Raw genomic sequence first — 26,970 nt, 5'->3', positions numbered from 1 at the left:
ACTGTACCTCCCTGAGGGGCAGCAAACTGTACCTCCCTGAGGGGCAGCACACTGTACCTCCCTGAGGGGCTACACTCACTGTACCTCCCTGAGGGGCTACACACACTGTACCTCCCTGAGGGGCTACACTCACTGTACCTCCCTGAGGGGCTACACTCACTGTACATCCCTGAGGGGCTACACACACTGTACCTCCCTGAGGGGCTACACACACTGTACCTCCCTGAGGGGCTACACACACTGTACCTCCCTGAGGGGCTACACACACTGTACCTCCCTGAGGGGCTACACACACTGTACCTCCCTGAGGGGCAGCACACTGTACCTCCATGAGGGGCTACACTCACTGTACCTCCCTGAGGGGCTACACACACTGTACCTCCCTGAGGGGCTACACTCACTGTACCTCCCTGAGGAGCAGCACACTGTACCTCCCTGAGGGGCTACACTCACTGTACCTCCCTGAGGGGCTACACTCACTGTACCTCCCTGAGGGGCTACACTCACTGTACCTCCCTGAGGGGCTACACTCACTGTACCTCCCTGAGGGGCTACACTCACTGTACCTCCCTGAGGGGCTACACTCACTGTACCTCCCTGAGGGGCTACACACACTGTACCTCCCTGAGGGGCAGCACACTGTACCTCCCTGAGGGGCTACACACACTGTACTTCCCTGAGGGGCAGCACACTGTACCTCCCTGAGGGGCTACACACACTGTACCTCCCTGAGGGGCTACACACACTGTACCTCCCTGAGGGGCTACACACACTGTACTTCCCTGAGGGGCAGCACACTGTACCTCCCTGAGGGGCTACACACACTGTACCTCCCTGAGGGGCTACACACACTGTACCTCCCTGAGGGGCTACACACACTGTACCTCCCTGAGGGGCAGCACACACTGTACCTCCTTGAGGGGCTACACACACTGTACCTCCTTGAGGGGCTACACACACTGTACCTCCCTGAGGGGGCTACACACACTGTACCTCCCTGAGGGCCTACACTCACTGTACCTCCCTGAGGGGCTACACACACTGTACCTCCCTGAGGGGCTACACACACTGTACCTCCCTGAGGGGCTACACACACTGTACCTCCCTGAGGGGCTACACTCACTGTACCTCCCTGAGGGGCTACACTCACTGTACCTCCCTGAGGGGCTACACTCACTGTACCTCCCTGAGGGGCTACACTCACTGTACCTCCCTGAGGGGCTACACTCACTGTACCTCCCTGAGGGGCTACACTACACTGTACCTCCCTGAGGGGCTACACACACTGTACCTCCCTGAGGGGCTACACACACTGTACCTCCCTGAGGGGCTACACACACTGTACCTCCCTGAGGGGCTACACCACTGTACCTCCCTGAGGGGCTACACACACTGTACCTCCCTGAGGGGCTACACACACTGTACCTCCCTGAGGGGCTACACACACTGTTCCTCCCTGTGGGGCTACACACACTGTTCCTCCTGTGGGGCTAACACACACTGTACCTCCCTGAGGGGCTACACACACTGTACCTCCCTGAGGGGCTACACACACTGTACCTCCTTGAGGGGCTACACACACTGTACCTCCCTGAGGGGCTACACACTGTACCTCCCTGAGGGGCTACACACACTGTACCTCCTTGAGGGGCTACACACACTGTACCTCCTTGAGGGGCTACACACACTGTACCTCCTTGAGGGGCTACCCACACTGTACCTCCCTGAGGGGCTACACACACTGTACCTCCCTGAGGGCCTACACACACTGTACCTCCCTGAGGGCCTACACACACTGTACCTCCTTGAGGGGCTACACACACTGTACTTCCCTGAGGGGCTACACACACTGTACCTCCCTGAGGGCCTACACACACTGTACCTCCTTGAGGGGCTACACACACTGTACTTCCCTGAGGGGCTACACACACTGTACCTCCCTGAGGGCCTACACACACTGTACCTCCCTGAGGGGCTACACACACTGTACTTCCCTGAGGGGGCTACACACACTGTACCTCCTTGAGGGGCTACACACACTGTACTTCCTGAGGGGGCTACACACACTGTACCTCCCTGAGGGCTACACACACTGTACCTCCCTGAGGGGCTACACACACTGTACCTCCCTGAGGGGCAGCACACTGTACCTCCTTGAGGGGCTACACACACTGTACCTCCCTGAGGGGCTACACACACTGTACCTCCCTGAGGGGCTACACACACTGTACCTCCCTGAGGGGCTACACACACTGTTCCTCCCTGTGGGGCTACACACACTGTACCTCCCTGAGGGGCTACACACACTGTACCTCCCTGAGGGGCTACACACACTGTACTTCCCTGAGGGGCTACACACTGTACCTCCCTGAGGGGCTACACACACTGTACCTCCCTGAGGGGCTACACACACTGTACCTCCCTGAGGGGCTACACACACTGTACCTCCCTGAGGGGCTTCACACACTGTACCTCCCTGAGGGGCTACACACACTGTACCTCCCTGAGGGGCTACACACACTGTACCTCCCTGAGGGGCTACACACACTGTACCTCCCTGAGGGGCTACACACACTGTACCTCCCTGAGGGGCTACACACACTGTACCTCCCTGAGGGGCTACACACACTGTACCTCCCTGAGGGGCTACACACACTGTACCTCCCTGAGGGGCTACACACACTGTACCTCCCTGAGGGGCAGCACACTGTACCTCCCTGAGGGGCAGCACACTGTACCTCCCTGAGGGGCTACACACACTGTACCTCCCTGAGGGGCTACACACACTGTACCTCCATGAGGGGCAGCACACTGTACCTCCCTGAGGGGCTACACACACTGTACTTCCCTGAGGGGCAGCACACTGTACCTCCCTGAGGGGCTACACACACTGTACCTCCCTGAGGGGCAGCACACTGTACCTCCCTGAGGGGCTACACACACTGTACTTCCCTGAGGGGCAGCACACTGTACCTCCCTGAGGGGCTACACACACTGTACCTCCCTGAGGGGCAGCACACTGTACCTCCCTGAGGGGCTACACACACTGTACCTCCCTGAGGGGCTACACACACTGTACCTCCCTGAGGGGCTACACACACTGTACCTCCCTGAGGGGCTACACACACTGTACCTCCCTGAGGGGCAGCACACTGTACCTCCCTGAGGGGCTACACACACTGTACCTCCCTGAGGGGCAGCACACTGTACCTCCCTGAGGGGCTACACACACTGTACCTCCCTGAGGGGCTACACACACTGTACCTCCCTGAGGGGCTACACACACTGTACTTCCCTGAGGGGCAGCACACTGTACCTCCCTGAGGGGCTACACTCACTGTACCTCCCTGAGGGGCTACACACACTGTACCTCCCTGAGGGGCTACACTCACTGTACCTCCCTGAGGGGCTACACTCACTGTACATCCCTGAGGCGCTACACACACTGTACCTCCCTGAGGGGCAGCACACTGTACCTCCCTGAGGGGCTACACACACTGTACCTCCCTGAGGGGCTACACACACTGTACCTCCCTGAGGGGCTACACACACTGTACCTCCCTGAGGGGCTACACACACTGTACCTCCCTGAGGGGCAGCACACTGTACCTCCCTGAGGGGCTACACTCACTGTACCTCCCTGAGGGGCTACACACACTGTACCTCCCTGAGGGGCTACACTCACTGTACCTCCCTGAGGAGCAGCACACTGTACCTCCCTGAGGGGCTACACTCACTGTACCTCCCTGAGGGGCTACACTCACTGTACCTCCCTGAGGGGCTACACACACTGTACCTCCCTGAGGGGCTACACTCACTGTACCTCCCTGAGGGGCTACACTCACTGTACCTCCCTGAGGGGCTACACACACTGTACCTCCCTGAGGGGCAGCACACTGTACCTCCCTGAGGGGCTACACACACTGTACTTCCCTGAGGGGCAGCACACTGTACCTCCCTGAGGGGCTACACACACTGTACCTCCCTGAGGGGCTACACACACTGTACCTCCCTGAGGGGCTACACACACTGTACTTCCCTGAGGGGCAGCACACTGTACCTCCCTGAGGGGCTACACACACTGTACCTCCCTGAGGGGCTACACACACTGTACCTCCCTGAGGGGCAGCACACACTGTACCTCCTTGAGGGGCTACACACACTGTACCTCCTTGAGGGGCTACACACACTGTACCTCCCTGAGGGGGCTACACACACTGTACCTCCCTGAGGGCCTACACTCACTGTACCTCCCTGAGGGGCTACACACACTGTACCTCCCTGAGGGGCTACACACACTGTACCTCCCTGAGGGGCTACACACACTGTACCTCCCTGAGGGGCTACACACACTGTACCTCCCTGAGGGGCTACACACACTGTACCTCCCTGAGGGGCTACACACACTGTACCTCCCTGAGGGGCTACACTCACTGTACCTCCCTGAGGGGCTACACTCACTGTACATCCCTGAGGGGCTACACACTGTACCTCCCTGAGGGACAGCTTAGGGAAGGCGCCCTGAAGGTGGGAGAATGCTGTCGACTCGTCAGCCCTGAGACATCATGTCACAAGTCTTTGGACTTGAGGGACTTGGCTCTCCTCTCCTAACCCTAAGCTGTCCTCCCCCAACAATTACCCTCCCCTCCCCCCCCCCCCCCCGCTCTCCCCACACAGCCCCAACACACACATGTGTAGGAACAGTCACATGTGCCCCACACCTGACACACAACTGACGGGTTCAAAACCTCACTCTCAAAATTGTATTTTCTCGCACCAAGTTAGTCTGACATTATTATTCATGAAGTCCTCGTTACCTTGAGGTTATCTTGGCCGGAGATAACCTCAAGATAACCTCTTCGGGGCTTAGCGTCCCCGCGGCCCGGTCCTCGACAAGGCCTCCACGTTGTTGGACTGTTCAACCAGGCTGTTTGACGCGGCTACTGGCAGTCTGGCTGCCAGTAGTATGGCGTATGAGCCAGCCTGGCGTATGAGTCATAGCCTGGTTGATCAGGTATCCTTTGGAGGTGCTTATCCAGCTCTGTCTTGAACACTGTGAGGGGTCGGCCAGTTATGTCCCTTATGTGTAGTGGAAGCGTGTTGAACAGTCTCGGGCCTCTGATGTTGATAGTTCTCTCTTGAACACTGTGAGGGGTCGGCCAGTTATGCCACTTATGTGTAGTGGAAGCGTGTTGAACAGTCTCGGGCCTCTGATGTTGATAGTTCTCTCTTGAACACTGTGAGGGGTCGGCCAGTTATGTCCCTTATGTGTAGTGGAAGCGTGTTGAACAGTCTCGGGCCTCTGATGTTGATAGTTCTCTCTTGAACACTGAGGGGTCGGCCAGTTATGTCCCTTATGTATAGCGGAAGTGTGTTGAACAGTCTCGGGCCTCTGATGTTGATAGTTCTCTCTCAGAGTACCTGTTGCACCTCTGCTCTTCAACGGGGGTATTCTGCACATCCTGCCATGCCTTCTGGTCTCATGTGATGTTATTTCTGTGTGCAGGTTTGGGACCAGCCCCTCTAATATTTTCCACGAGTAAATTATTATGTATCTCTCCCGCCTGCGCTCAAGAGAATACAGATTTAGGCTCTTTAGTCGGTCCCAATAGTTTAGATGTTTTACTGAGTTGATTCTAGCAGTAAAGGATCTCTGCACGCTCTCCAGGTCAGCAATTTCTCCAGCTTTGAAAGGGGCTGTGATTGTGCAGCAGTATTCCACTCTAGAGAGCACTGGCGTCTTGAATCATCCTTGGTCAGGGGCACGTAGGCCTAGAGTGCCTTGGAAACATAGATTTAGGGCGGAGTTTAGGCTGAGAGTGGGTGAAGCAGGTGGCAGCACACTGCTCAACCAGACTGTTGTTGGATGTAGGAGGTCCGTAGGTGCTTCGTATGGTGACACACACGCTCTTGATAGTGATGGTCAGAGGTTAACGGCACTCTTGGTGCAAGCAACATGCATCACGTGGTGTGGGTGGTCTTGACCCACACCTGTACTATCCCCCTGATCCACACCTGTACCATCCCCCTTATCCACACCTGTACTATCCCCTGATCCACACCTGTACCATCCCCTGATCCACACCTGTACTATACCCTTGACTCACACCTGTACTATCCCCTTGATCCACACCTGTACCATCCCCCTTATCCACACCTGTACTATCCCCTTGATTCACACCAGTACCATCCCCCTGATCCACACCTGTACTATCCCCTTGATCCACACCTGTACTATACCCTTGACTCACACCTGTACTATCCCCTTGATCCACACCTGTACTATACCCTTGACTCACACCTGTACTATCCCCTTGACTCACACCTGTACTATCCCCTTGATCCACACCAGTACCATCTCCTGAGAGGCTGTCCGGAGATGAATCTTCTCAGCTGGGCAGCATCCACAGATCTTGAGAAGTAAGGATTAACTCCCATAGTGTGGGAGAGTTTGCTCTCCGTAGTGAGTGTGGGAGACTCGGGGCACTTTGTCATATATACAGACACAGGTGTATAGCTGCTTTTATGTGTTGATCTATACTTTGTTTTGTGTTTGAGCTGTATATATTACTAAAGCATATTTGCTTGTTTGTCAATATGTAAAGGTCAAAGCATTATAAGTCCTTAGTCTCACACACACACACACACACATAATAGCATCCACGGTTGAGGGGCGGGACCAAAGAGCCAGAGCTCAACCCCCGCAAACACAACTAGGTGAGTACAACTAGGTGAGTACATACACACACATACACACACACATACAAACACACACACACACACACGCAAAGTGGAATGCATTAGGCAGTGATGTGGTGGAGGCTGACTCCATACACAGTTTTAAATGTTGATATGATAGAGCCCAGTAGGCTCAGGAATCTGTACACCAGTTGATTGACGGTTGAGAGGCGGGACCAAAGAGCCAGAGCTCAACCCCGCAAACACAACTAAATGAGTACACACAGACCCACAGAACCAACAACCCAGCAACACCACCACCCTCCTCTGCATAGAACTCCCCCCCCCCTACCTCGAACCCTGCTACCACTTCCCCAATCCAATGTCTTCCCTTCTCCCCTTTCCCTCCCTGTCCCCCCCCTTCCTTTGACCCCCCTCCCTCCCCCTCACACCAGTATCTTCTGAGACCTTGTTAAACACACCACACTCATGGAACAGCTTCCTCCATCAGCAGGACGCTCACCATGAAGGGGACAAGAGAATGAACAGAAGGTAGTGAATTTCAAGGCAATGTACACTTGAAATGAAAGGCAATGTACAATGTAGACAACATAGATGGGATTACAAATAAAACAAGTGAACTTGGAGAATGGGCACTAGAAAAAAACCCAGATATAATAGCACTCACAGAAACAAAGCTAACAAAAACCATAACAAATGCAGTGTTTTCACAGGACTACTGTGTAGTGAGGAGAGAGAAGGAAGAGGAGGTAGTGGTGAAGCTCTACTGATAAGAAAAGGCTGGAGTTTTGAAGAGATGGTTATTCAGGGCTGGGAAGATTTCAGTGACTACATAACATGTATCATAGCAATTGGAGGACTAAAACTTAGTCCTAGTCATATATAACACCTCTCCAAATGACAGAAGACAGTGGGATATAAGGAAAGTTGAGTTGGAAGCACCCTTGGGAATGAGTGATCACAGTGTATTGGTCTTTGAGTACCTGGTAGAGCTAGGAATTCTCCTCCAAAAAAGAACTAGGAAACAGAAGGCTGGCATACCAAAAGGGGAATTATGAGGAGCTGAGAAGTTTCTTAAGGGATATACCTAGAGACACAGACCTCAGAGCTAGGTCTGTACAAGACATGATGGACTATGTCACCCAAAAGTGTCAGGAGGCAGTAAACAGGTTTATCCCGGCGCAAAGGGAAAAATCCGAGAAGCAACAGAAGAATCCATGGTTTAATAGGGCATGTATGAAACCAAAGGAACTGAACAAAAGGGCGTGGAGGAACTTCCGTAATAACAGAACACCAGAAAGTAGAGAGAGATACCAGAGAACCAGGAATGAGTATGTTAGTGTGAGAAGAGCAGCTGAGAAAAATTATGAAAATGATATAGCTAATAAAGCCAAGACCGAACCAAAGCTACTCCACAGTCACAGGAAGAAACCAACAGTGAAAGAACAGGTGATGAAACTTAGAATGGGTGAGGACAGGTACACAGAGAATGACAAAGACGTGTATGATGAACTCAACAAGTGGTTCCAGGAGGTCTTCACAACAGAACAAGAAGTCACGGCGCTAGGAGTAGGGGCAGTAAACAAGGCGGCCTTGAAAGGGTTCGAAATTACAAGAGATGAGGTCTAGAGGCCAACATAAGAACAGTATTTAGAAACTTGTGTAAGGAATCATTCTGATCTTTGAATACCATATGTGTGAGACCAATCCTGGAGTATGCGGCTCCATCATGGAGTACATATCTAGTCAAGCATAAGACTAAACTGGAAAAAATTTAGAGGTTTGCCACCAGACTAGTACCCGAGCTGAGAGGTATGAGCTACGAGGAGAGACTACGGGAATTAAACCTCACGTCGCTGGAAGACAGAAGAGTTAGGGGGGACATGATCACCGCATGAAACGGTGAGGATTCAAAATTCAAGGATTCAACCAATCAACCAAGATTCTCAAAGGAATTGATAGAGTAGATAAGGACAGGCTATTTAACACAAGGGGCTCACGCACTAGGGGACACAGGTGGAAACTGAGTGCCCAAATGAACCACAGAGATAATAGAAAGAACTTAACAGATGGAATGCATTAGGCAGTGATGTGGTGGAGGCTGACTCCATACACAGTTTCAAGTGTAGATATGATAGAGCCCAATAGGCTCAGGAACCTGTACACCAGAGGCTGGACCAAAGAACCCAAGTTCACCCCCCGCAAGTACAACTAGGTGAGTACGCACTTACGGACACAAGAGACAATTGTATTAATGGTTTTTGTTTACTTCAAATGTTAAAACAGAGGTGAACAGGTAAACAATTACCCCGCATTACGGTGACACCAGGGGGGGGGGGGCTCTCACACCCCTGGTCTGGGTTGTGTAGGAACCCTTGTGTTGTGGGGGTGTTGGAGTAGGGGGGGGGGGGGGTGTTAGTGAGGGGTGTTGAGGTGTTGGTGAGGGGTGTGGGGGGTGTTGGTGAGGGGTGTGGGGATGTTAGTGAGGGGTGTGAAGGTGTTGGTGAGGGGTGTGAAGGTGTTGGTGAGGGGTGTGGGGGGTGTTGGTGAGGAGTGTTGGGGGTGTTGGTGAGGGGTGTGGGGGTGTTGGTGAGGAGTGTGGGGGTGTTGGTGAGGAGTGTGGGGGTGTTGGTGAGGGGTGTGGGGGTGTTGGTGAGGAGTGTGGGGGGTGTTGATGAGGAGTGGGGGGGGGGTGTTGGTGAGGAGTGTGGGGGGTGTTGGTGAGGAGTGTGGGGGTGTTGGTGAGGGGTGTGGGGGGTGTTGGTGAGGGGTGTGGGGGGTGTTGGTGAGGAGTGTGGGGGTGTTGGTGAGGAGTGTGGTGGGTGTTGGTGAGGGGTGTGGGGGGTGTTGGTGAGGGGTGTGGGGGTGTTGGTGAGGAGTGTGGGGGGTGTTAGTGAGGGGTGTGGGGGGTGTTGGTGAGGGGTGTGGAGGTGTTGGTGAGGGGTGTGGGGGTGTTGGTGAGGGGTGTGGGGGTGTTGGTGAGGAGTGTGGGGGGTGTTGGTGAGGAGTGTGGAGGTGTTGGTGAGGGGTGTGGAGGTGTTGGTGAGGGGTGTGGGGGTGTTGGTGAGGAGTGTGGGGGGTGTTGGTGAGGGGTGTGGGGGGTGTTGGTGAGGGGTGTGGGGGGTGTTGGTGAGGGGTGTGGGGGGTGTTGGTGAGGGGTGTGGGGGGTGTTAGTGAGGGGTGTGGAGGTGTTGGTGAGGGGTGTGGAGGTGTTGGTGAGGGGTGTGGGGGTGTTGGTGAGGAGTGTGGAGGTGTTGGTGAGGGGTGTGGGGGTGTTGGTGAGGAGTGTGGGGGTGTGGGTGAGGGGTGTGGGGGGTGTTAGTGAGGGGTGTGGAGGTGTTGGTGAGGAGTGTGGGGGGTGTTGGTGAGGAGTGTTGGGGGTGTTGGAGTAGGGGGGGGGTGTTGGTGAGGGGTGTTGAGGTGTTGGTGAGGGGTGTGGGGGGTGTTGGTGAGGGGTGTGGGGATGTTAGTGAGGGGTGTGAAGGTGTTGGTGAGGGGTGTGAAGGTGTTGGTGAGGGGTGTGGGGGGTGTTGGTGAGGAGTGTTGGGGGTGTTGGTGAGGGGGGGGGTGTTGGTGAGGGGTGTGGGGGGTGTTGGTGAGGAGTGTGGGGGTGTTGGTGAGGGGGGGGGGGTGTTGGTGAGGGGGGGGGGGTGTTGGTGAGGGGTGTGGGGGTGTTGGTGAGGGGTGTGGGGGGTGTTGGTGAGGGGTGTGGGGGTGTTGGTGAGGGGTGTGGGGGGTGTTGGTGAGGAGTGTGGGGGTGTTGGGGTAGGGGGGGGGGTTGGTGAGGGGTGTGGGGGGTGTTGGTGAGGAGTGTGGGGGGGTGTTGGTGAGGGGTGTTGGTGAGGGGTGTGGGGGGTGTTGGTGAGGAGTGTGGGAGGTGTTGGTGAGGAGTGTGGGGGGTGTTGGTGTGGGGGGTGTTGGTGAGGGGTGTGGGGGATGTTGGTGAGGGGTGTGGGGGGTGTTGGTGAGGAGTGTGGGGGGTGTTGGTGTGGGGGGTGTTGGTGAGGGGTGTGGGGGGTGTTGGTGAGGAGTGTGGGGGGTGTTGGTGAGGAGTGTGGGGGGTGTTGGTGAGGGGTGTTGGTGAGGGGTGTGGGGGGTGTTGGCGAGGAGTGTGGGGGGTGTTGGTGAGGAGTGTGGGGGGTGTTGGTGTGGGGGGTGTTGGTGAGGGGTGTGGGGGGTGTTGGTGAGGAGTGTGGGGGGTGTTGGTGAGGAGTGTGGGGGGTGTTGGTGAGGAGTGTGGGGGGTGTTGGTGAGGAGTGTGGGGGGTGTTGGTGAGGAGTGTGGGGGGTGTTGGTGAGGGGTGTGGGGGGTGTTGGTGAGGAGTGTGGGGGTGTTGGTGAGGAGTGTGGGGGGTGTTGGTGAGGAGTGTGGGGGGTGTTGGTGAGGGGTGTGGGGGGTGTTGGTGAGGAGTGTGGGGGGTGTTGGTGAGGGGTGTGGGGGGTGTTGGTGAGGAGTGGGGGGGGTGTTGGAGAGGGGTGTGGGGGTGTTGGTGAGGGGTGTGGGGGTGTTGTGAGGGGTGTGGGGGGTGTTGGTGAGGGGTGTGGGGGTGTTGGTGAGGAGTGTGGGGGTGTTGGTGAGGGGTGTGGGGGTGTTGGTGAGGAGTGTGGGGGGTGTTGGTGAGGAGTGGGGGGGGGGTGTTGGTGAGGAGTGTGGGGGGTGTTGGTGAGGGGTGTGGGGGTGTTGGTGAGGGGTGTGGGGGGTGTTGGTGAGGGGTGTGGGGGTATTGGTGAGGAGTGGGGGGGGTGTTGGTGAGGGGTGTGGGGGGTGTTGGTGAGGGGTGTGGGGGGTGTTGGTGAGGGGTGTGGGGGGTGTTGGTGAGGGGTGTGGGGGGTGTTGGTGAGGAGTGTGGGGGGTGTTGGTGAGGGGTGTGGGGGTGTTGGTGAGGAGTGTGGGGGGTGTTGGTGAGGAGTGTGGGGGTGTTGGTGAGGGGTGTGGGGGGTGTTGGTGAGGGGTGTGGGGGGTGTTGGTGAGGAGTGTGGGGGTGTTGGTGAGGAGTGTGGTGGGTGTTGGTGAGGGGTGTGGGGGGTGTTGGTGAGGGGTGTGGGGGTGTTGGTGAGGAGTGTGGGGGGTGTTAGTGAGGGGTGTTGGGGGTGTTGGTGAGGGGTGTGGAGGTGTTGGTGAGGGGTGTGGGGGTGTTGGTGAGGGGTGTGGGGGTGTTGGTGAGGAGTGTGGGGGGTGTTAGTGAGGGGTGTGGAGGTGTTGGTGAGGGGTGTGGAGGTGTTGGTGAGGGGTGTGGGGGTGTTGGTGAGGAGTGTGGGGGGTGTTGGTGAGGGGTGTGGGGGGTGTTGGTGAGGGGTGTGGGGGGTGTTGGTGAGGGGTGTGGGGGGTGTTGGTGAGGGGTGTGGGGGGTGTTAGTGAGGGGTGTGGAGGTGTTGGTGAGGGGTGTGGGGGTGTTGGTGAGGAGTGTGGAGGTGTTGGTGAGGGGTGTGGGGGTGTTGGTGAGGAGTGTGGGGGTGTGGGTGAGGGGTGTGGGGGGTGTTAGTGAGGGGTGTGGAGGTGTTGGTGAGGAGTGTGGGGGTGTTGGTGAGGGGTGTGGAGGTGTTGGTGAGGGGTGTGCATGGAGGTGTTGGTGAGGGGTGTGGGGGTGTTGGTGAGGAGTGTGGGGGGTGTTGGTGAGGAGTGGGGGGGGGGGTGTTGGTGAGGAGTGTGGGGGTGTTGGTGAGGAGTGTGGGGGGTGTTGGTGAGGAGTGTGGGGGTGTTGGTGAGGAGTGTGGTGGGTGTTGGTGAGGGGTGTGGGGGGTGTTGGTGAGGGGTGTGGGGGTGTTGGTGAGGAGTGTGGGGGGTGTTAGTGAGGGGTGTGGGGGGTGTTGGTGAGGGGTGTGGAGGTGTTGGTGAGGGGTGTGGGGGTGTTGGTGAGGGGTGTGGGGGTGTTGGTGAGGAGTGTGGGGGGTGTTAGTGAGGGGTGTGGAGGTGTTGGTGAGGGGTGTGGAGGTGTTGGTGAGGGGTGTGGGGGTGTTGGTGAGGAGTGTGGGGGGTGTTGGTGTGGGGGGTGTTGGTGAGGGGTGTGGGGGGTGTTGGTGAGGGGTGTGGGGGGTGTTAGTGAGGGGTGTGGAGGTGTTGGTGAGGGGTGTGGAGGTGTTGGTGAGGGGTGTGGGGGTGTTGGTGAGGAGTGTGGAGGTGTTGGTGAGGGGTGTGGGGGTGTTGGTGAGGAGTGTGGGGGTGTTGGTGAGGGGTGTGGGGGGTGTTAGTGAGGGGTGTGGAGGTGTTGGTGAGGAGTGTGGGGGTGTTGGTGAGGGGTGTGGAGGTGTTGGTGAGGGGTGTGCATGGAGGTGTTGGCGAGGGGTGTGGGGGTGTTGGTGAGGAGTGTGGGGGGTGTTGGTGAGGAGTGGGGGGGGGTGTTGGTGAGGAGTGTGGGGGTGTTGGTGAGGAGTGTGGGGGTGTTGGTGAGGAGTGTGGGGGTGTTGGTGAGGAGTGTGGGGGGTGTTGGTGAGGAGTGTGGGGGGTGTTGGTGAGGAGTGTGGGGGGTGTTGGTGAGGAGTGTGGGGGGTGTTGGTGAGGAGTGTGGGGGGTGTTGGTGAGGAGTGTGGGGGGTGTTGGTGAGGAGTGTGGGGGGTGTTGGTGAGGAGTGTGGGGGTGTTGGTGAGGAGTGTGGGGGGTGTTGGTGAGGAGTGTGGGGGTGTTGGTGAGGAGTGTGGGGGGTGTTGGTGAGGAGTGTGGGGGGTGTTGGTGAGGAGTGTGGGGGGTGTTGGTGAGGAGTGTGGGGGTGTTGGTGAGGAGTGTGGGGGGTGTTGGTGAGGAGTGTGGGGGGTGTTGGTGAGGGGTGTGGGGGGTGTTGGTGAGGTGTGTGTGGGGGGTTGGTGAGGTGTGTGGGGGGTGTTGGTGAGGTGTGTGGGGGGTGTTGGTGAGGGGTGTGGGGGGTGTTGGTGAGGAGTGTGGGGGGTGTTGGTGAGGAGTGTGGGGGGTGTTGGTGAGGAGTGTGGGGGGTGTTGGTGAGGAGTGTGGGGGGTGTTGGTGAGGAGTGTGGGGGGTGTTGGTGAGGAGTGTGGGGGGTGTTGGTGAGGAGTGTGGGGGGTGTTGGTGAGGAGTGTGGGGGTGTTGGTGAGGGGTGTGGGGGGTGTTGGTGAGGGGTGTAGAGGTGTTGGTGAGGTGTGTGTGTGGGGGGGGGGTGAGTGTCGCAGTGTGGTGGACGAGGCAGTACGGGGGGGGGGGAGGTCTTGTCGTTAGTGGGGGGGGGGGGTGATGAACTATTTAGTTTTCCGGTGTTCTCTTTCTTAATGACACTTAAGAAAGTAGCGACAGGCTGAAGTGATCAGTGTTGTATTCTTCCAACAGTGTTGTGTTCTTCCTACAGTGTTGTGTTCTTCCTACAGTGTTGTGTTTTTCCAACAGTGTTGTGTTCTTCCTACAGTGTTGTGTTCTTCCAACAGTGTTGTGTTCTTCCAACAGTGTTGTGTTCTTCCTACAGTGTTGTGTTTTTCCAACAGTGTTGTGTTCTTCCAACAGTGTTGTGTTCTTCCAACAGTGTTGTGTTCTTCCAACAGTGTTGTGTTCTTCCAACAGTGTTGTGTTCTTCCAACAGTGTTGTGTTCTTCCAACAGTGTTGTGTTCTTCCAACAGTGTTGTGTTCTTCCAACAGTGTTGTGTTCTTCCAACAGTGTTGTGTTCTTCCAACAGTGTTGTGTTCTTCCAACAGTGTTGTGTTCTTCCAACAGTGTTGTGTTCTTCCAACAGTGTTGTGTTCTTCCAACAGTGTTGTGTTCTTCCTACAGTGTTGTGTTCTTCCAACAGTGTTGTGTTCTTCCTACAGTGTTGTGTTCTTCCAACAGTGTTGTGTTCTTCCTACAGTGATGTGTTCTTCCTACAGTGTTGTGTTCTTCCAACAGTGTTGTGTTCTTCCTACAGTGTTGTGTTCTTCCAACAGTGTTGTGTTCTTCCTACAGTGTTGTGTTCTTCCTACAGTGTTGTTCTTCCAACAGTGTTGTGTTCTTCCTACAGTGTTGTGTTCTTCCTACAGTGTTGTGTTCTTCCTACAGTGTTGTGTTCTTCCTACAGTGTTGTGTTCTTCCTACAGTGTTGTGTTCTTCCTACAGTGTTGTGTTCTTCCTACAGTGTTGTGTTCTTCCTAGTGTGTTGTGTTCTTCCTAGTGTGTTGTGTTCTTCCTAGTGTGTTGTGTTCTTCCTACAGTGTTGTGTTCTTCCTACAGTGTTGTGTTCTTCCTAGTGTGTTGTGTTCTTCCTACAGTGTTGTGTTCTTCCAACAGTGTTGTGTTCTTCCTACAGTGTTGTGTTTTTCCAACAGTGTTGTGTTCTTCCAACAGTGTTGTGTTCTTCCAACAGTGTTGTGTTCTTCCAACAGTGTTGTGTTCTTCCAACAGTGTTGTGTTCTTCCAACAGTGTTGTGTTCTTCCAACAGTGTTGTGTTCTTCCAACAGTGTTGTGTTCTTCCAACAGTGTTGTGTTCTTCCTTCAGTGTTGTGTTCTTCCTTCAGTGTTGTGTTCTTCCAACAGTGTTGTGTTCTTCCAACAGTGCTGTGTTCTTCCTACAGTGTTGTGTTCTTCCAACAGTGTTGTGTTCTTCCAACAGTGCTGTGTTCTTCCTACAGTGTTGTGTTCTTCCAACAGTGTTGTGTTCTTCCAACAGTGTTGTGTTCTTCCAACAGTGTTGTGTTCTTCCAACAATGTTGTGTTCTTCCAACAGTGTTGTGTTCTTCCAACAGTGTTGTGTTCTTCCTACAGTGTTGTGTTCTTCCTACAGTGTTGTGTTCTTCCTACAGTGTTGTGTTCTTCCTACAGTGTTGTGTTCTTCCTACAGTGTTGTGTTCTTCCTACAGTGTTGTGTTCTTCCTAGTGTGTTGTGTTCTTCCTAGTGTGTTGTGTTCTTCCTAGTGTGTTGTGTTCTTCCTACAGTGTTGTGTTCTTCCTACAGTGTTGTGTTCTTCCTTCAGTGTTGTGTTCTTCCAACAGTGTTGTGTTCTTCCAACAGTGTTGTGTTCTTCCAACAGTGCTGTGTTCTTCCTACAGTGTTGTGTTCTTCCAACAGTGTTGTGTTCTTCCAACAGTGTTGTGTTCTTCCAACAGTGTTGTGTTCTTCCAACAGTGTTGTGTTCTTCCAACATTTTGTTCTTCCTACAGTGTTGTGTTCTTCCTACAGTGTTGTGTTCTTCCAACAGTGTTGTGTTCTTCCAACAGTGTTGTGTTCTTCCAACAATGTTGTGTTCTTCCAACAGTGTTGTGTTCTTCCAACAGTGTTGTGTTCTTCCAACAGTGTTGTGTTCTTCCAACAGTGTTGTGTTCTTCCAACAGTGTTGTGTTCTTCCAACAGTGTTGTGTTCTTCCTACAGTGATGTGTTCTTCCTACAGTGTTGTGTTCTTCCAACAGTGTTGTGTTCTTCCTACAGTGTTGTGTTCTTCCAACAGTGTTGTGTTCTTCCAACAGTGTTGTGTTCTTCCAACAGTGTTGTGTTCTTCCAACAGTGTTGTGTTCTTCCAACAGTGTTGTGTTCTTCCAACAGTGTTGTGTTCTTCCAACAGTGTTGTGTTCTTCCAACAGTGTTGTGTTCTTCCAACAGTGTTGTGTTCTTCCAACAGTGTTGTGTTCTTCCAACAGTGTTGTGTTCTTCCAACAGTGTTGTGTTCTTCCAACAGTGTTGTGTTCTTCCAACAGTGTTGTGTTCTTCCAACAGTGTTGTGTTCTTCCAACAGTGTTGTGTTCTTCCAACAGTGTTGTGTTCTTCCTACAGTGTTGTGTTCTTCCTACAGTGTTGTGTTCTTCCAACAGTGTTGTGTTCTTCCAACAGTGTTGTGTTCTTCCTACAGTGTTGTGTTCTTCCTACAGTGTTGTGTTCTTCCAACAGTGTTGTGTTCTTCCTACAGTGTTGTGTTCTTCCTACAGTGTTGTGTTCTTCCTACAGTGTTGTGTTCTTCCTACAGTGTTGTGTTCTTCCTACAGTGTTGTGTTCTTCCAACAGTGTTGTGTTCTTCCAACAGTGTTGTGTTCTTCCAACAGTGTTGTGTTCTTCCAACAGTGTTGTGTTCTTCCAACAGTGTTGTGTTCTTCCAACAGTGTTGTGTTCTTCCAACAGTGTTGTGTTCTTCCAACAGTGTTGTGTTCTTCCAACAGTGTTGTGTTCTTCCAACAGTGTTGTGTTCTTCCAACATTGTGTTCTTTCTACAGTGTTGTGTTCTTTCTACAGTGTTGTGTTCTTCCAACAGTGTTGTGTTCTTCCAACAGTGTTGTGTTCTTCCTACAGTGTTGTGTTCTTCCTACAGTGTTGTGTTCTTCCTACAGTGTTGTGTTCTTCCTTCAGTGTTGTGTTCTTCCTTCAGTGTTGTGTTCTTCCTTCAGTGTTGTGTTCTTCCAACAGTGTTGTTCTTCCAACAGTGTTGTGTTCTTCCAACAGTGTTGTGTTCTTCCAACAGTGTTGTGTTCTTCCAACAGTGTTGTGTTCTTCCTAGTGTTGTGTTCTTTCTACAGTGTTGTGTTCTTCCTACAGTGTTGTGTTCTTCCTACAGTGTTGTGTTCTTCCTACAGTGTTGTGTTCTTCCAACAGTGTTGTGTTCTTCCAACAGTGTTGTGTTCTTCCAACAGTGTTGTGTTCTTCGTTTTATTGTTCTTCCTACAGTGTTGTGTTCTTCCTACAGTGTTGTGTTCTTCCTACAGTGTTGTGTTCTTCCTACAGTGTTGTGTTCTTCCTACAGTGTTGTGTTCTTCCTACAGTGTTGTGTTCTTCCTACAGTGTTGTGTTCTTCCAACAGTGTTGTGTTCTTCCTACAGTGTTGTGTTCTTCCTACAGTGTTGTGTTCTTCCAACAGTGTTGTGTTCTTCCTACAGTGTTGTGTTCTTCCTACAAACGCAGTCAATCAAAACACATGTTTTCCAAAAGGCTTGTAGCCTCACGTCCTTGTATATATAAACATTTCTCTGAGACACATCACACAGTTTATATGAGGCAATATAAGCCTACTTTTGTATATAAATGTGTGGAGGATGTGTATGAATGTGTTAACATTGACAGATGTTGACAGTGTTACGTCATGTGTACTAGACAGAGGAGCCGGACGGTGGTAAAGCCGGCTACTCTCTCCTGCTGGTGGCCAAACTCCACTTACCTGCTGGAAATATCTGGCTCTCTGTCCCATGTTGAGTGTGGGGGCTGAGCTCCAGCCGTCTACGGACGGGTAGTGTCGGGGGCGTTGACGGGAGGCGGGAGAGCCAACAGCCCTCTCAGTCACTGCTGTCTATCACACTTCTCTCCGTCTATCCGTCACATTTTCCACACTGTGTCACATCTGCTTATGGGTAAGACGGAGGCGAGTGTGTTGACATGGTCAGGCTGGCAGGCGACGCCTCAACACGACATACCAACTCTCACAAACCCAACACATGTTTCATCTTATCTTATAAATCGCGAATAACAAATCATTTTGAAGGTTTAAGGAGCTCTCAAGACTTCTCCTTCCCTTTAGAATACTCAGATAATATTTCCATGGATTAAAATCATAGATTTCTGTACAGCACAACACGCACACTTGCTCTGATGTTGCATAGATTATAGGTAACGTGTAGTCACTTCCTGGAGTTGGTGGGACAGTCTGGCTGGTGATGTAGGGAACTCCGTCATCTGCAGGGAGAAATGTACGGTAGTGTCGGGACAGTGAGAAGCCGTCCTCTCCCCTCGGGTGTTGGAGGGTGACTGAGGTGGCCTGGGAGAGGGAGAGAGAGAGAGGGAGAGAGGGGAGCCACGGATGCTGTGATGCTCAGACTGTGTCGCACCCTCAACCTTCCTCTCTCTCTCTCCTCTCTCCTCTCTCCCTCTCCCCCTCTCTCTCCTCTCTCTCTCGCTCTCACTCCCTCCCTCCAAACACGCTCACTCATTTAACTCATATACACAAACATTTATAAACTAATGCTAAATAATCTCCCCCGCATTCATCTTTTCATTTCTACTTTTCATGGAATGTTTGTTTGTCTGTCCGCATGAAATCCGGTGAGTCCCACTTCATACTTGCGGCCCACAACTATAAGGGGTCTACACCTGACTACAGGCTACAGACATACTAGGGGGTTTACAGACATACTAGGGGGTTTACAGGCATACTAGGGGGTTTTCAGACATACTAGGGGATTTACAGACATACTAGGGGGTTTACAGACATACTAGGGGGTTTACAGACATACTAGGGGGTTTACAGACATACTAGGGGGTTTTCAGACATACTAGGGGGTTTACAGACATACAAGGGGGTTTTCAGACATACTAGGGGATTTACAGACATACTAGGGGGTTTACAGACATACTAGGGGGTTTACAGACATACTAGGGGGTTTTCAGACATACTAGGGGGTTTTCAGACATACTAGGGGGTTTACAGACATACTAGGGGGTTTACAGACATACTAGGGGGTTTACAGACATACTAGGGGGTTTTCAGACATACTAGGGGATTTACAGACATACTAGGGGGTTTACAGACATACTAGGGGGTTTACAGACATACTAGGGGATTTACAGACATACTAGGGGGTTTACAGGCATACTAGGGGGTTTACAGGCATACTAGAGGGTTTACAGACATACTAGGGGGTTTACAGGCATACTCGGGGGTTTACAGACATACTAGGGGGTTTACAGACATACTAGGGGGTTTACAGGCATACTCGGGGATTTACAGACATACTAGGGGGTTTACAGGCATACTAGGGGGTTTACAGGCATACTAGAGGGTTTACAGACATACTAGGGGGTTTACAGACATACTAGGGGGTTTACAGGCATACTAGGGGGTTTACAGACATACTAGGAGGTTTACAGGCTTACGAGGGGGTTTAGTCGTACTAGGGGTTTACAGACATACTAGGGGGTTTACAGACATACTAGGGGGTTTTCAGACATACTAGGGGATTTACAGACATACTAGGGGGTTTACAGACATACTAGGGGGTTTACAGACATACTAGGGGGTTTACAGACATAGTAGGGGGTTTACAGGCATACTAGGGGGTTAACAGGCATACTAGGGGGTTTACGGATGTACTAGGGGGTTTACAGACATACTAGGGGTTTACAGGCATACTAGGAGGCTTACAGACATACTAGGGGATTTACAGTCATACTAGGGGGTTTACAGACATACTAGGGGTTTACAGACATACTAGGGGTTTACAGACATACTAGGGGGTTTACAGACATACTAGGGGTTTACAGACATACTAGGGGTTTACAGACATACTAGGGGGTTTACAGACATACTAGGGGTTTACAGACATACTAGGGGGTTTACAGACATACTAGGGGGTTTACAGACATACTAGGGGGTTTACAGACATACTAGGGGGTTTACAGACATACTAGGGGGTTTACAGACATACTAGGGGGTTTACAGACATACTAGGGGGTTTACAGACATACTAGGGGGTTTACAGACATACTAGGGGTTTACAGACATACTAGGGGTTTACAGACATACTAGGGGTTTACAGACATACTAGGGGTTTACAGACATACTAGGGGTTTACAGACATACTAGGGGTTTACAGACATACTAGGGGTTTACAGACATACTAAAGGCTACAAGCATATTAAGGGCTACGAGCCCGCTTGGGACTATAAACGTACTAAAGGATGTTCTGAGCGTAGATCAGGCCTCATTACTTATTGTAATATATGCTGGAATTCCTAGAGAGAGAGAGAGAGAGAGAGAGAGAGAGAGAGAGAGAGAGAGAGAGAGAGAGAGAGAGGGGGGGGGGGAGAGGGGGGAGCAGGGTGTGGAAGAGTGTGAGAAAGGAATGAACTTGTTCTTTCAAGTTGTTCGTCGTTTGGCGGATGGTGTTCCTGGGAAGTTATATGGGAAGGTAAAGGCTCCCCCTCGGTTATGGGAAGGTAAAGGCTTCCCCTCGGTTATGGGAAGGTAAAGGCTTCCCCTCGGTTATGGGAAGGTAAAGGCTCCCCCTCGGTTATGGGAAGGTAAAGGCTTCCCCTCGGTTATGGGAAGGTAAAGGCTTCCCCTCGGTTATGGAAGGGAAAGGCTTCCCCTCGGTTATGGAAGGGAAAGGCTTCCCCTTGGTTATGGGAAGGTAAAGGCTTCCCCTTGGTTATGGAAGGGAAAGGCTTCCCCTTAGTTATGGGAAGGTAAAGGCTTCCCCTTGGTTATGGGAAGGTAAAGGCTTCCCCTTGGTTATGGAAGGGAAAGGCTTCCCCTTAGTTATGGGAAGGTAAAGGCTTCCCCTTGGTTATGGGAAGGGAAAGGCTTCCCCTTGGTTATGGAAGGGAAAGGCTTCCCCTTGGTTATGGAAGGGAAAGGCTTCCCCTTAGTTATGGGAAGGTAAAGGCTTCCCCTTGGTTATGGGAAGGTAAAGGCTTCCCCTTGGTTATGGGAAGGTAAAGGCTTCCCCTTAGTTATGGGAAGGTATAGGCTTCCCCTTAGTTATGGGAAGGTAAAGGCTTCCCCTTAGTTATGGGAAGGTAAAGGCTTCCCCTTGGTTATGGGAAGGTAAAGGCTTCCCTAAGTTATGGGAAGGTAAAGGCTTCCCCTTAGTTCCCCCTTACCGTTTGGCCCATTGTCACCGTGAAGGGGCTTGGTGGGCAGCTGCCGGAGTGTGATGCTCCGTAGTTCAGTCCTCTGTCCTTTTGCAGCCTTATGCTCCTGCTGCTGCCTTTACCAATTTTGCCAGACCCTTTTCCTTTTACTCGTGTTTCATTTTTCTCCCCCCTCCCCCTCTTCTATCAAATTGTCATTTCCTGCCGACCTTTTGCCTGTTTTGATTATTCTTTCGACCTTCTTTTGTTTTGACTCCAGGGTGTTTGAGGAGGCATACTCTTGCACCCGTAGAACTGTAGTACCCAACGTCTCGAGCGAGGGGAATCTTTTATTGTCAATCCTCCTTTCGTCACTGAACCCGATCTCGACGGACTGACGGTTCTTAAGCGAGTATGGCCAATACGCAACCTCGCCAGAGCCGTTTCCCATCGCCGGTTACAGTGGTAGGAGGACAGCCACGAGGAAACACAACATTTAAGAGTACGTAGTTTGTTACCAGTAACAGACGACCAAGAAGTCTGCCAACGGGTAAGGATGGAGGAATGGATAACCGGGTAAAAGTCAGATTATGGAATACCTTTATGAGAGATGGGACAAGAGCGGATAGCTTCCTTGGCGGTAGCATCCGCACGCTCATTTAAAGAGACATCAATATGGCTGGGATCCCAACAAAACTCAACCGACTTAAATTTACTGTGAAAAAGAAACAGCCAATGCTGGATCTCGACAACCACTGGATGAACCGGATTAAAGGACCCGAGAGCCATGAGGGCACTAAGAGAGTCGACTACAACTACAAAGGAAGACTGACAACAAGAAAGCAGGAGATGAAGAGCATAGAGAATAGCATAAAGCTCTGCTGTAAAGATGCTAGTCTCCAGAGGTAAGCGACACATATAAGTGCAATCAGGAAAAACAACAGAGTAGCCAACACCGTCCGCTGACTTAGACCCATCAGTGAAGACAGAAACGGAGCGGGAGTGAGAAGAAAAGTGCTCAAGGAAAAGGCGTTTTAGAACCGTAGGAGGGGTAAAAGCTTTAGTGATGCGAATGAAGGATGTACAGAACTGCGGAAGGGGGACTCTCCACTGGGGTAAAGAAGGAGCAACACGGGGAGAAATATTAGAAATACGAACGGAAAGAGAATCCTGTAAGCGAGATAACCGGACAGAAAGAGGGAGGTGGTAAAGAGGAACAGGAACCGCAGGAGGGGTAAAAGTTAAAGCACGACAGAGGCGAGAGGAAGGATGTTGCAAGGACCGCGCAAGATAGAGAAGACAGTAGCGATCACGGCGGTCCTGGAGAGACAGGAAGCCAGTGTCAACATACAAGCTGAGGACGGGAGTCGAACGAAAGGCACCAGAACTAAGGCGCAACGCAGTATGGTGCAAAGCATCAAGATGGCAAAGAGTTGAAGGAGAAGCAGACGAGTAAGCAGGACAACCATAATCAAGCTTAGACAGGACGAGAGAGGAATGTAAAGCAAGGACTGTGCGCCTATCTGCTTCCCAAGAAGTATGGGACAAGACCTGAAGGAGGGTAAGGGCCTTAGAGCACTCAACACGGAGGTAAGAGATATGGGGAGACCAAGACAAACGAGTGTCAAAGAATAACCCCAAAAGCTTCGCAGAATCTTTGTACTCAAGGAGATGACCATAAAGAGACAAAGAGGGACAAAGAACGACCCGTCTCCGAGTAAAAGTCATGGCACAAGTCTTAGTAGTAGAGAACTTGAAGCCATGATCGGTGGCCCAAGACGACATGGCATCAATTGCAAGTTGAAGCTGGCGTTGAAGGAGAGGCGAATCATCACCCTGACAGCAAAGGGTAAGATTATCGACATAGAGAAGACACCTGAAGGAAGAGAGGAAAGAAGACCATTGAGAGCAACCAGAAAAAGAGTAGTGCTCAGAACACTACCCTGGGGCACACAGGGTAGTGTTCTGAGCAGAGGGAGGCAGAGGGAGGCAGAGGGAGCGGTACCAAGGCACACCCGAAAGGACCAACGAGAGAGGAAGCTGCGGAGAAAGAGACGGAGATGACCACGATGACCAAAAGAATGAAGCTGGGATACAATATGATAACACCATGTGGTGTCGTAAGCCTTTTCCAGGTCAAAAACGACGGCAACAACGGAGGTCTTCGCAGCAAAAACAGTACGAATATAGACCTCCAAGTTCACCAGGACATCTGTTGTGTTGCGGCACTTGCAGAAACCAAATTGAGAAGGGGAGAGGAGGTGATGGTGTTCCAGGAACCACATCAGACAAACGTTAACCATACGTTCAAAGAGTTTGCAGACACAACTTGTGAGGGCAATAGGGCGAAAGTCCTTAGGGGATGTTCCCAGAGACCCTGGTTTGCGAACAGGGAGGACAACGGCATCGAGCCAGTCCTCAGGGACTGACGACGACTCCCAGATCTGATTTTACAGACTCAGTAAATACTGAGACGTGCACGGAGGGAGATGGCGAAGCATCTCATAATGAATGCCATTCGAGCCTGCTGCCGTAGAACAGCAGAGGGCCAGGGCAGAACGAAGTTCAGAGAGAGAGAAGGGATCGTTATTGGGAAGTCGAAGACTAGTGTAGAAATCTAAAGGATGTGATTCAAGGACAGGTTTACGAAGAAAGAAAGATTGGGGAAGATGAAGACCAGAGCTAACAGAAGAAAAATGGGAATCCAGTTCGGTAGCGCCCTGCAACGGGTCCGCCACAAGAGTACCACGGAGGTGAAGGACCGGTGAAACATTGGGAACGAACTTACCCGCTATATTGCGGATACGCTTCCAGATCTGTGGCAGAGGAGTTTCGGACGTAATGGTGGAGACATAAGATGCCCAACGTTCACGTTTAGCCATACGAATGGCCCTACGGGTCACCGCACTTGCTTTCCGAAAGAAAAGAAAACAATCGGCCATCTGCCGACGGTGGTGTCTCTTCCAGGCTGCATGCTTACAGCGGACAGCCCGAGCACAGTCTGCATTCCACCAGGGTACGCACTTCCGTGGACCCCAAGAGGAAAAGCGAGAAATAGAGCAGAGGGCAGCATCGAAAACAGTGTCATGAAAAAGGAGGAGAGAGCAAGGGAGAGGCAGAAAGGAGAGGTCAGAGAGAGCAGCACTGAGGGTAAATAGGTTCCAGTCCGCTTTAGCAAACTGCCATCTAGGGAAGAAGAGGGGACGGTGAAAAGAGAAAAAGTTAACAAGGATGGGGAAATGGTCACTGCCATGGAGGTCATCAAGAACCTCCCACGTGAAATCTAAGTAAAGAGAAGATGAGCAAAGAGAAATATCAAGACAGGAAAGAGTGCGAAACCGAGAGTCCAAATGCGTCACCCAAAAGGGAATGATGACAATTGAAATCACCCAGCAGGAGCACAGGCTCCGGCAAGGAATCCAAGAGGTGTTTCAAATCAGGAAGAGAAAGCGGGAAACTCGGGGGGAGATAAATGGAACAAATTATGTACCATTTCCCCACAAAGATACGAGCAGCAGAACAATGGAGAGGCGAAGGAAAAAGTAAGGCGACAAAGGGAACATCAGAGCGAATCAAGAGAGCAGAAGAATTAGGAGTCCCAGCAACAGCTGGGGGGGGGGAGAGAAAGGAATAGCCATGAAAGCAACCAGGATGAGCACCAAGCATCGGCTCCTGGAGACAGACACAAAGGGGCGAAAACCGCGAAAACAGAAGTTGTAGGTTTGAGGAAATTGGCATAATAACGTCAAACGTTCCAATAAAGAATAGACATAGACGAGAAGAGAAAGGACAACAACAGAGAACAAGGAAGAAACAAAGGCGAAAGAGCAACATAGCCCGTTAAAGAAGATCAGGGTCGGAATCAGGGGCAGCAAAGTCAGGGTTAGGGGGCATGGGTACGCTGAGCAATGATGGAGGGAAGGAAGCGGGAGAACAGACCAGAGGTGGGCGGGCGGGGTCCGGAGGAAGAGGAGGAGCAGTCAAGGACAGCAGCAAGAAGAGGGGGAGTAGAAAGAGGGGAGCGCACTTCAGCAAGAGCAGCAACCGAGAGGAAAGCTGGGGCCAAAGAAACCTCCATAGCAGGAACAGGGGGCGCAACCACCGAAACGGGAGGGGAAGGAGCAATAGTCAGTAGTAGGGGCCGAGGAAGAAAGCGAAGCCTTCTTACCCGCCGGGGAGGAGGAAGGAGAGGAGCAAGGCTTACGCTTCTGACTTAAGGAGACCGGTGTCCCAGCAACTACGTATCGGGCAACGGATTCCAACGTCTCAACGGGAGAAGCTGAACGAGAGCACACATGACGGCTGTTCGGAGAGCGATGGACATCAGCCCGCACTGACAGGCGGCGGGGAGAGTCAATAGATGGAGGAAAAGGATGGGAAGGTGGATCGAAGGGAGACGAGGAAGAAGACACAGGAGACATAACAGACCGGGTAGAATGAAGGGGAAACCCAGACAGAGGACCAGGAGGGGGACCCTTCGGGACAGAACTCAAAGGAACAAAGGAGGGGGCAGTGGGCGTATCAGGGTCCAAAGCCCGGAAATGGTTGTGAGTCTGAGGAAGGTGGGAAGGACGAGAAGAGGAAGCGTGCAACACGTGAGCATAAGAGACGTTAGCATAAGGCGGAAGCCAGCGAACCTGGCGCCTCGCCTCAGGAAAAGATAAACGCTCCCGGTGCTTCAAGGTGAGGACGGCTGCCTCAAGCTTGTAATGGATACACTCACGGAAGAAGGTAAGTTGAGCCTCACCGCAGTTGAGGCAGCGAACCTGAGGAGAAATGCACTCTGACTTAGAGTGACCTTCGCCCACACAAAGGACAGAGAGAGACAGTCCCGGAGCAGCGGAGGGCACCATGCCCAAACCTCCAGCACTTGTTACAGAGCCGAGGAGAAGGAATGTACTCCTGGACAGAGCACCTAGCACCAGCAAGAATGACAGAGGGTGGAAGGGTCCTACCATCAAAGGTAATCTTCACAACCCGGAGGGGTTGACGGCGACCACCACGAGGGGGACGAGTAAACGTGTCTACCCGGAGAACAGAATGGCCCTGGGCATCGAGGACAAGCCGAATATCATCGTGGCAGTCCTGCAGATTCCAAACACCGGTCGCAACATGGGGCGGGAGGAGAATATTGCCAACACTGGCATTCAACTGAGCGTTCTTTGAGACCTGAACAGGGGTCTCACCAAGGCAAGATAATGCAGCCAAGCGGGAAGCAGCATCCTGAGAAGGGGCAGCAACGAGACGTGTACCGAGACGAGTGGGGTTGAAGGTAACAGAGGCATCCACGGAATCAACAAGATGTCGATGGAGGGAGAAATTGTCAGGAGGCGTAAAATCATGAGGGAGGAGATCAAAGTATTTGGCCCACGAAGCGGGACCAAACAAGGCTTGATAGGCATCAGAACGGGAAGAAATCAAACGAGTTCGACCGTGTCGAGATCGGCGTTGAGAACCCCCAGAGAGGGGTTAAAAGGCGCAGTAGTTACAACTAGAGATTGAGCCGTGCCAGGGGACGAAGTAGTCGCCACTGGGGGCTTGGGGCTCGACCCAACCACAGAGGAGGGAGGGGAGCCGAGGGGAGTAGTCAGAAAGGCCAAAGGAGGAGCAAGATCGGGGCCCAATGCAGCGGGAGCTACAGAGCCTGATCTTCCAACACGGACCAACTCGGGGGCTTGGTCGCCCACCCCATGAGCCTGAGAAGGTAAAGGAGGAACAGAATACAATATAGGTACGAAAAAGAAACATTCATTCACGAATGTGCCCCCACACCCACCATGGAGCCACAATTAGAGGCAGAACACCCAACAAGAAG

The 26,970-nt window shown here is 52.5% G+C and overlaps 1 protein-coding gene across 1 annotated transcript in view; it reads right to left on the bottom strand.

Annotated features, from left to right (window-relative positions):
* LOC123770989 (uncharacterized) overlaps window positions 1-18,316 on the bottom strand; it is a 184,639-nt gene extending 166,323 nt beyond the window's left edge. Inside the window, exon 1 of the mRNA XM_045763163.2 lies at window positions 17,749-18,316. Coding sequence (XP_045619119.2) covers window positions 17,749-17,778 — 30 coding nt within the window. The 5' untranslated portion in view covers window positions 17,779-18,316. The remainder of the gene's footprint in view (window positions 1-17,748) is intronic.
* Window positions 18,317-26,970: the final 8,654 nt, after the last annotated feature.

The sequence above is a fragment of the Procambarus clarkii genome, chromosome 65 (assembly GCF_040958095.1).
Source record: "Procambarus clarkii isolate CNS0578487 chromosome 65, FALCON_Pclarkii_2.0, whole genome shotgun sequence".
Classification (NCBI taxonomy): Eukaryota; Metazoa; Arthropoda; class Malacostraca; order Decapoda; family Cambaridae; genus Procambarus; species Procambarus clarkii.
Note: the sequence above shows the minus strand (reverse complement) of the source record. Positions and strands in the feature narration are given on the sequence as shown.